The 10000-nt window shown below is 46.0% G+C and overlaps 3 protein-coding genes across 3 annotated transcripts in view, besides 7 other annotated features; all 3 read left to right on the forward strand.

Annotated features, from left to right (window-relative positions):
• The first annotated feature begins 3707 nt into the window (after positions 1-3707).
• Positions 3708-3721: a sequence feature (Protein overlapping with rRNA (B0H18DRAFT_963337, KAH9910429.1) was converted to a misc_feature.).
• Positions 3722-3924: 203 nt separating this feature from the next.
• Positions 3925-4047: a sequence feature (Protein overlapping with rRNA (B0H18DRAFT_963337, KAH9910429.1) was converted to a misc_feature.).
• A 72-nt stretch (positions 4048-4119) lies between these two features.
• Positions 4120-4141: a sequence feature (Protein overlapping with rRNA (B0H18DRAFT_963337, KAH9910429.1) was converted to a misc_feature.).
• A 248-nt stretch (positions 4142-4389) lies between these two features.
• Positions 4390-4444: a sequence feature (Protein overlapping with rRNA (B0H18DRAFT_963337, KAH9910429.1) was converted to a misc_feature.).
• Positions 4445-4596: 152 nt separating this feature from the next.
• Positions 4597-4642: a sequence feature (Protein overlapping with rRNA (B0H18DRAFT_963337, KAH9910429.1) was converted to a misc_feature.).
• Positions 4643-4865: 223 nt separating this feature from the next.
• Positions 4866-6115: a sequence feature (Protein overlapping with rRNA (B0H18DRAFT_963337, KAH9910429.1) was converted to a misc_feature.).
• A 59-nt stretch (positions 6116-6174) lies between these two features.
• Positions 6175-6575: a sequence feature (Protein overlapping with rRNA (B0H18DRAFT_963337, KAH9910429.1) was converted to a misc_feature.).
• Positions 6576-7848: 1273 nt separating this feature from the next.
• Positions 7849-8379, forward strand: B0H18DRAFT_895662 (uncharacterized protein; the record flags this gene model as incomplete). Its single annotated transcript, XM_048041407.1, has 1 exon — positions 7849-8379. A coding segment is annotated over one exon (531 nt), but the record flags the coding sequence as incomplete, so codon positions are not given.
• Positions 8380-9129: 750 nt separating this feature from the next.
• On the forward strand, positions 9130-9346 carry B0H18DRAFT_1130157 (uncharacterized protein; the record flags this gene model as incomplete). The annotated part of the gene is made up of 2 exons (XM_048035458.1): positions 9130-9267; positions 9323-9346. 2 exons carry the CDS (start codon positions 9130-9132, stop codon positions 9344-9346), a joined length of 162 nt encoding a protein of 53 aa, XP_047884555.1.
• A 485-nt stretch (positions 9347-9831) lies between these two features.
• Positions 9832-10000, forward strand: part of B0H18DRAFT_1089889 (uncharacterized protein) — a gene marked incomplete at both ends in the record, with an annotated part of 1333 nt that continues 1164 nt past the window's right edge. The window contains one exon of the mRNA XM_048032265.1: positions 9832-10000. This exon is cut by the window's right edge and continues 146 nt beyond it. Within this exon, the coding sequence (XP_047884556.1) occupies positions 9832-10000 (169 nt within the window).

Consider the following 10000-nt stretch of genomic DNA (forward strand, 5'->3'; position numbering starts at 1 on the left):
GCTGAAAATTGCTACGATGTAACTTCATGCTATATTGAGGCTACTCCGGGGTCGAGCCATGAATTTTGTTGACCTCGGGAAATCGGTGAAATGCTATTGTAAGGGGGCCCCAGCCAAAAACGCGATATAGTGGACATGTAAACTCACGCCTCATGCGCGGCGCGTCAAAACAAGGCCAAACAGACAGGCTTTCCTACTATAGGGTGGGAAGGAGCATAGAGGGGGTGGGTAGTGGGTATATTGGCTTATGGGATCAATGAACCTACCCTTTCTATGCTCTGGCATTTGCTATGACCGACCTCCCGGGATTCATAGCACCACTAGATGGGTTTGTAGGCTGCTAACCAACGGTTGTAATGAATGGTTAGTAGCCTTCAAGCCCACGACGCGGCAGGTCTAACAGCCCCGGACCTGCTGCAAATCGGGAGGCGAGGGTCTATCCCACAAGGGATAGGCTGCCTCGGGAGGTATTGCCTCCTGGGATAGCCTATCCTTCAAGGGATGGATTCCGGTGCGAGGGGGTTGCAAGTAAAGTAGACGTATGTATTTAGTTGGTGCGTGTTCTGTGTGTAAGTACAGTCATTAAATAATACTAGTAGTAGTGTTTGATTATATTTTTTCAAACTGTTGCTTGTGTCGGACTTCAGGGCAGGTCAGAACTGCCTTGCTTTGATGCGCGGTAAGTCAAGTTTAGGGCAGGCTTCACATAGTATGCCCGGTGCGCAAGAAACCCTTGTATTGACATTAGAACAGTCACTAATCATAAGTCCCGGTTAGTAACTGTATACAAGCCTTGTAGTGACGTTAGGACGGTTACTTATCAATAAACCGTTCGTTACCAGATGGTAAGTAAGGACATACTGACATTTATATTGAGTTCTGCACAAAACGGGGTGTACTCGGCGAAGGGTTACAAATCTTTGTAATGACATTAGAACATTTACTTATCAATCGAACCCTGGCTACAAGATGAGATACATATGTCACTTTTGGTCAGTAACCACATACAAACCTTTGTATTGACATTAGTACATTTACTTAGAAACATATCATTTCCCGTCAATTGAGCAACAATTGCTAACATCGCCACAACAAACATTAGTAACACTTTGTGATCATTGCTACAGACCATTAGAACACCGGTCATGGTCGGTTTTGAATTGATCAGGTGTCCAATAGAAGCCTGGTATATGCACCATTTGAGTTTGGACCACCATGTCAGCCTCTGGTCAGCCACCCCCAAGTCAGCCATGGTCAGCCTCATTGAGGCAGCCACCCATTTATACAGGCCTCCCACCATGTGATGACCACCCCAAACAACTCTATTTGGCACCGGAGACATGTATTTTCCACACCCGGTAAGCCGGTATACAATGCCACACTAGGCCCATACATAAGCACTAACAGAACACTACTAATGGACACTAGAGTCGCACTTCAGTTGCCCGAAGCAAGCCCGAAGCACCATTAGTATTTTTACTAATGGTTTGTAACGGCCGACCCACCCCCCCGCCGAGCAAGAACGGCTGACCTGGAAGTGCTCAAATTGGGACCAATGTATCTTCAGGCATATCCAAGGCTGCCCAGGGTTTGACCCCGCCAATTGGCCGACCTCGGGAAATCGGCGAAATGCTATTGTAAGGGGGCCCCAGCCAAAAACGCGATATAGTGGACATGTAAACTCACGCCTCACGCGCGGCGCGTCTAAACATGACCAAACAGACCGGCTTTCCTACCTCATGAGGGAAAGCCGGGAAAGCGAGTACTGCGGGTGAAAGCCTGCTGGGAAATGCTGACTATGGCGAGTACTTCGGAGTGCATGAACGCGGTGCTGAAAAAAAAAGGCTCTGAAGAATTCCCCAAAGATTGATGCCGACCGGTGTTAGTACCGATCTGAAGTGCCCACAGGAGAGGATCAAATTCTTGAGTGTGGGTGTAGTAAGTCGTGAAAGCGCGGTCAAATGGCAACTCTGAGTAGGTAGAGTAACGGAGTCCCGCCTTGAAGAATTCCCCAAAGGATGGTGTCGACCGAGGCTAGTAGTGGTGTATAAACCGTGAATGCGCAGTCAAAGACAACTCTGAGTAGGTAGAGTAGCGAGGCGGTGAGAGTCCTTAGTATGAGGAAATCCTGGGATGTGCGTACCAAGACAAAAAGACCGGCATTAAATTGCAAGTCCTCTGTCCAAGGGAAGCGCCTATGGAACCTTGTCATCTGGCCTGAGTACGGTAGAATTGAGCTCAAAGTAGGTTGCGTGAACGGGTCAGCGATGATCTCAGTAAGGCCGAACGGGTGAGATGTACGGAAAAGGATTACAGGGCTAACAGAAAGGGATGATGGCATGCTGTGCGTAGTGGCTCTGTGAGTTCCGGGGGCGTATAGTTTGTGGGGTTGAAATGAATGATCTACTATTCTTGTAGGTCCCGAATACTGTTGACGGTAATTTTTGAGGGTGCGGTTGGTGGTATATGGTTCGGTCTATAGATGCACCTGTCTGACGGGTTGTACTGGATCGAGATTGTAGCCGCCGGGTCATACTGAGTCGGTGCCTGTGAAGGCCTGGCCCTGTTGGCTCAATAAATCGGACACTGTCCTTATGTGACGTGTGTTCGTGCTGTTGAAGGGTGTGGATTACTTGCTGATAGCCAAACCTGTTTGCAATTAACCACTCGGGGATCCGCCGTGACTGTGCGACGCCTTTTAGGCGATGTCGGTTGCTGGTAGTCCTCACTGAAGGTCGTGATCTTTGTTCTCATGAACAGGGAGAGCTGATCTGAAACATGTGAGATCGGGATACAAGGTGTCTGTGTTGCTGGTGCGCATTCGTTAGTACGCTACGGCGGAAGGTGAAGGCGTGCTGTGACCGGATATACAATGAGGGCATTAAAAAGCCTTGTGACGAACACCCGCCAGGGAAAGCACTTTGGTGCGAGTACGTTGGTGTCGTTGTGTTGTGCGGAGGGTTTCGGCCTTTTGCGCTCACAATTCGGATAGTAGTTACCTGGTTGATCCTGCCAGTAGTCATATGCTTGTCTCAAAGATTAAGCCATGCATGTCTAAGTATAAACAAATTTGTACTGTGAAACTGCGAATGGCTCATTAAATCAGTTATAGTTTATTTGATGGTACCTTGCTACATGGATAACTGTGGTAATTCTAGAGCTAATACATGCAATCAAGCCCCGACTTCTGGGAGGGGTGTATTTATTAGATAAAAAACCAACGCGGTTCGCCGCTCCATTGGTGATTCATAATAACTTCTCGAATCGCATGGCCTTGTGCCGGCGATGCTTCATTCAAATATCTGCCCTATCAACTTTCGATGGTAGGATAGAGGCCTACCATGGTTTCAACGGGTAACGGGGAATAAGGGTTCGATTCCGGAGAGGGAGCCTGAGAAACGGCTACCACATCCAAGGAAGGCAGCAGGCGCGCAAATTACCCAATCCCGACACGGGGAGGTAGTGACAATAAATAACAATATAGGGCTCTTTTGGGTCTTATAATTGGAATGAGTACAATTTAAATCCCTTAACGAGGAACAATTGGAGGGCAAGTCTGGTGCCAGCAGCCGCGGTAATTCCAGCTCCAATAGCGTATATTAAAGTTGTTGCAGTTAAAAAGCTCGTAGTTGAACTTCAGGCCTGGCCGGGCGGTCTGCCTAACGGTATGTACTGTCTGGCTGGGTCTTACCTCTTGGTGAGCCGGCATGCCCTTCACTGGGTGTGTCGGGGAACCAGGACTTTTACCTTGAGAAAATTAGAGTGTTCAAAGCAGGCCTGTGCCCGAATACATTAGCATGGAATAATAAAATAGGACGTGCGGTTCTATTTTGTTGGTTTCTAGAGTCGCCGTAATGATTAATAGGGATAGTTGGGGGCATTAGTATTCAGTTGCTAGAGGTGAAATTCTTGGATTTACTGAAGACTAACTACTGCGAAAGCATTTGCCAAGGATGTTTTCATTAATCAAGAACGAAGGTTAGGGGATCGAAAACGATCAGATACCTCTGGGCATGAGTGCACGCCTCTTAGTGGCCCCAGGGACTAGTAAGCCAATCGGCCGAAGCCAAGTGTGCACATCAAAGTGGCTGTCTTTGGTGCACTGATGTTTAATGTTAGCCTCCGCGCTTTCAGCGCGGAGGTGAGCAACGTCAGGGAGAATAACTTTAGGGCAGGACAATACTGTCTTAGCGTATGAGCGTACTTTTGTGATTTTCTGCGGAGTAATATTGGGTGAAGCATGGCGATCCCTTTACGGTTCTACTGTAAAGGGGGAAAGTGGTTAGATAGATCTGCTCTCGGGCAGACCAAGTTTGCCTTAGTTGGGAAGGATGCATCTCCGCGGAAAATCATGAGGGGAGGAGTTTTGGTTTATAAACCGAACTTTAGGGCAGGCACAAATCCCAGGGTAACACCAACGGGCAGTTTGCGTATAACGCGAGCTGTATGTTTCTTCTTTCTTTCATTAGAAAAGCCTTCGGGCACAAATCCACTCTAACATGTGGTCTTACTGTAATTAAATCGGTCTGTACGTTTTCTCAATACTTCTTTCTCTCTATGTGAGGTTTGTACTTAGGTATAGATTTAGCTAGCTAGTTCGATTAGAAATCCGCCTAACACGCGGTCTTACTGGTTCACACCGGTTTGTATGAACAACAAGTCACTATATAATGTAGATAAACGACTATTATATATTTGATAAACAATAGGGCTTCCTCTTTTGGAACCCCCGATTTTAGCCATCTCCCTAAAAAGTTTTGACTTAGTCGGTCAAGATCCGCCCCAACAACAACAACATCAGCTCCAGAAATGTGAGGCTGAATGAGAATGAATAATATGAATGAATTAATAATAACTTCGTACAGGGCTGACTTTACTACTACGAAGACGAAGCGCAAGCGCAGCAACAGCGACGCCAACTCCGCCGTTACCCCTACGGCCAAAAAGTCGATTTCGACTCTGCCCCTCACAAATAAATTCGCTCTGCTCGGGACCGATACGCCTGGAGCAGCGGAAGAGGAGGACGTAGAAGGTGCGGTGGTAACGACATCGGCAAACGAAGCAGAACAACCTGCACGAAAAAAGACTAAAGCGCGTCATACTAAAGCGCAGAAAAAGGCCGCGGAGGCCAAACGAGCTCAACGTGCCGAAAAGGAAGAGAAGGCTGCTAGAAAAGCGGCCCGAAAGCTCGCACGTCAACAGCAGGAACTCGATCAGGACGAGTTAGAGTTCTTTGAGCAGAAAGAACCAACCCCTTCCGACTCAGACGAGGCGGTTTCCAACAAGGACGTCAGCATGGACGACGAGAATGCTGAGGTTGAGGAGGAGGACGATGACTTAGAAGAAGAGAAGTCAGTCGTTAGCGAACAGGCGGTTGAAGAACCAGCCGATGAACAGGAAGCTGAAGAACCAGCTGATGAACAGGACAACACTCGCACCGTCGTTTTCAATACCTGGGATGAAGACTCAGACGACGACGAGAACTTAGAGAATAACGTCGACGTCGACTACGTCGTTTTGGAGCGAAAGCAAGCAGTGGTCAGGCCGAGAAAGATCATCGTCCAGGAAGCATTCGTACCCCCGGTGGCCAAACTGATCTATCCGCTTCGTGATTGGAAGACGAACCCTATCCCCCCTGTCCCCATGTACTGTCGCCATGAGCAGATGTGGAAAGACGAGGAAAACAAGCCGGAGAAAGGGCAGTTGGGGGTCCTTTGTTGCATAGCAGGCAACAGAGGATTAATGGGAGACGGAACAGCGAGACTTGACATGATCAGGAATACGGTGCAGGACGTGCTTGGGCTTAAACGAACTCTACCCGTTTGGGCCCTGAAAAACTCGGCTTGGTGTCACGTCGCTTTGGATAATCAAGAACAAGCGGCGAGCTTGCTCAAAGCGAACGTAGTCATAAATCTCCACAACAAGGGCATCTTCTTTTTCCGCGCAATGAGGACGAAGCCGTACACGAAGCAGGTCATACAGGTGATGAACGTCGAAGCCAAGTATCGTGGCACGCTGGACGACGGAATAAAGGAGATGCTGATGGTCAACAACGTTGAGGGGGTAATCCGGGGAACTGGAAGACCTTCACCAGCGTACAAAGGAGGGAACCTCGGTAACACGATTTTCAAGCCTACAATTGAACAAGGGAACAATGCTAACACGTCTCAATAGATCATTTGGTTCAATTTTTGATCAAGTTCAAGACGCAGAGAGACGCCACCAATTTTGCAAGTCTCGATAAACTGCGTACAGGAAATACGCGGGACAATCGAATCTTTGCCGTTCACCACGCCCCTGTATGCATTATCTGCAGGGGAGAAGACCACGTCGACGTAGGGTGTTGGTGGAATGTGTACGAGCATACTCACGCGCATCTGGATGTACCGCTTTCTTTTTGGGACTATGCTCAGAAGTCGAAATCGAAGTCTACGAGAGCAGGGCCTTCCGACGGAACCAAGAAAGAGAAGTCCCTGAAAGGAAAGGCGAGGAAACCAGACGAGGCAAAGAGTAAGCGCGTCGAGAAGAAGGGTGCGAGCGGCAAGGGTTTCGGGGAACATCAGCCAATGGTGTAACGTATAATTAGAGTAGGGACCAACATCCCATAGTGTATACTGTAAATAGTAGTATAGACGGACTCTGATTGAAACAACTCGCTTCTCTGAATAACATCAGTGTGATATAAGCGAGACTACATAAGGTAGTAAGTATTTTATTCTATTCTAACAACAGAAAGACGTCAAAAACGTCTTTCTTTCTTGAGAACTTAGGAAACTAAGTGAACATACTAACATCTCCAAGGAGAACGAAACGCTCAACGCGTTTTTAAGCCACAACTACATTGGGTAGCAACATTAACAATAGGAAGACGTTAACTCGACTTACTACTAAAGCTTAGGAACCTAAGTGAACAATACTAACACTCTTAAGCAGAGAATGAAACGCCTTTTTAACAAAGTAAGTCTAACAGACTTACAGTAAGGAACAAAGAATAAGGCTTTTCTAGAAATAGAAAGGCCTAAACAAAGAAGATGCTCAACGCTTTTTCATGACTAAGAGCCTACTAAAACTAGGCGAACAACACTTAACAAAGTGAACAAAGGAGCCTGGGAGCGCTACGAAGCTTCCACCTACAAATTAACAATGAATACAACGATAACGAATAACGATACCATCATAGGCTGTTCTGACGCTAGAGCGCGGGACGGTAACATTGGGGCGATGATGGAGCCTGCTATTACGTGCTCAAGTCGTAGTAGTATAAACATAAGCGAAAGCTTGGGAGAGCGTTCTTCTACCGTTCGAGAACGTTCGGCAAATTCATTAGGACGAAGGCACAATGACGTTGGGCCTTCGATTTTATCCGAGGCAAGCGAGGATGTATCTGCTGAAGGTCCGACAGAGCGCGGCTCATACAACGTTTCACGTACGCCCATCAGCGTACGCAATTCCTTGGTTACGGGAGTGCGAAACGCTGTCCCAATATGCAGTAATCGGTTATCCAATGATAATCGCACCACGACAATACTTGATGGCTCAGAGGCTCTTCGGGTAAGACGAAGCAAGCTAGAAAAAAGCCTGGGCCGCAAGTCTGGTTTAAAACTTGGCACGCTGAACCTGAAAGGGAAAGCGTACGCCAACGGCAAATCAAAGTACAAAGACATAGTCACAACTATGCGCAAAACACGTGTCGCTGTCTTAGCAGCGACCGAAACGAAATTACTACCAGATGAGGAAACGAACCTCATGCTACGGAATCCAAAGATTCAAATAATATCTAATGCATCGGGAGAAAACCAACCCAAGGCAGGAATAGCTTTCTTTTTAAACAAAGATCTAACAGCAAATATGAAGTGGAAACACGTCGTCATTATTCCTGGACGTGCATCGCACCTACAACTACAATGGACGGAAGAATCCAGCGTAGATATAATATTGGTATACTCACCAAATGATCTAACCGTAAAATTAGACTTCTACAGAAGGCTAGTAACATATGTCAACTCCACACAACTAGTGGACCCTATACTAATGGGAGACTTCAACTTCGTTGAAGGAAGCTTAGACAGAACACCGCAACACAGCGATGATAACAGATTGAATACTTTGATAAACATCATAAAGAAAAAATATGATTTAACAGACGGATGGCGTACATGCAACCCAACCGACCTAGGATTTACGTACACGCATTCAAACAACAGCATGTCCCGCATAGACCGTATCTATGTAACAGAGGACACGTTTGAATACACTTACAATTGGGAAATAACGAACAACATTGCAATCTCAGACCATCAAATGGCTAGCATGACCATTTTGAGAAAGCAGCTACCATACATAGGAAAAGGAACATGGCGCATGCACGCTGATCAAATCTCGTACCCTACATTTTTCTACCGAGCTAGAAAGATTCTTAAGGACGAGGAAACTAACATAATTAAATATATGAGCAACGAAAGAGACGTCTACCACAGTCACGCAAGTGATGATAATGATGACGCAATCAAACATTTCAGAGAGACGACCAATCCTCAGAAAATACACGTAGAAGCCAAGGCAGCAATAAAAAAGGCCTACGAAGAAATAGTAACAGCAAGGCAAAAGCAAACGCATGCACAACAGAGAAATTTGGAGAAGGGGATTAAGTATGACCTGAAGAAACTTAATAAAGCAACCCTTGAAAGAGCCAAAGTCGTCAATGAAATAATAAACACCTCCCAAATAAGAGGAAAAGAGATGGATAACGAGGAAATCAAAGCCATCAGAACGTCAATAGCGGACTCACAGTCAAAGCTTAAAGCACTGGAGAGCGTCCAAATTAACAAAGCCCAGGACTCTGCCAAAATCAGATTCCACCAAAAGGGAGAAAAAATGACAAAATACTGGTTCAATCTCAACAAGCAGAAAATAGGGACACCACCTATAATAGCTTTGATGAACAAGAACGAAACACTAGTTAAGGAAACTAGTCAAATGGCACAAATTGCTAAAGAACATCACGCCGCTTTGCAGGCAGAACAGAACATGAATAATGAAAGGAGGGAAGCAATAGAGCTTCTTAAAAATCTGCCCAAGCCAGAGATACCTCCTGACACATATGAAGATCTAGACAGCCGTCTAACAGATATGGACGTAGAATACGCCCTCAAAAAGACTCAGAATGGAAGGAGCCCCGGAAACGATGGCTTCATCTATGAGTTCTGGAAACAATATCCTCGTCCAGATGACGATGATGATGAAAAAGAGCGTAAAGCTAAGCCCGACGTACCACAAATACTTCAATGGGTATACAACGATATCGAAACACACGGTATTGCAGAACAATCTTTCAATGAAGGAGTAATGTTCCTTCTTTTCAAAAAGAAAGATAAAACAAAAATAGAGAATTATCGTCCAATTACTCTATTGAACACTGACTACAAAGTGATGACCAAGGCCCTAGCCATCAAACTAGGATATCTAGCCTCACATATAATACATCCAGCACAAGCTGGATTCGTACCGGGACGAAACATTTTAAATAACATTAGGCTCACACAAACTATAATTGACTACTGTGATATAATGGAAGTCAAAGGTTGCATAGTGGCACTCGATCAGGAGAAGGCGTACGATCGAATAGCCCATGACTACCTATGGGAAATTCTAGAAAGCTTCGGACTTCCACCGTCTTTCATTAACACTGTTAAGAATCTATATGGGAACGCCTCTACTAAAGTAGGGGTGAATGGAACCCTGTCGGATTCTTTCGAAGTAAAAAGAGGAGTAAGACAAGGCGATCCCATGTCGTGCATCCTCTATGACATAGCCATTGAACCGCTAGCCATCATGCTGAGGGAATCAGAACTTGAAGGCATTTCTGTAGAAGGAACTACAGAAAGAATAATAGCATCGCTTTTTGCAGATGATACAATGGTGTACCTAAGAGACACTGACAATATACATGTGCTAACACATATACTTAATACATTCTGCGTAGCCTCCACGGCACAGTTTA

This window comes from Fomitopsis serialis (assembly GCF_022376445.1).
Source record: "Fomitopsis serialis strain Sig1Antser10 chromosome Unknown B0H18scaffold_468, whole genome shotgun sequence".
Classification (NCBI taxonomy): Eukaryota; Fungi; Basidiomycota; class Agaricomycetes; order Polyporales; family Fomitopsidaceae; genus Fomitopsis; species Fomitopsis serialis.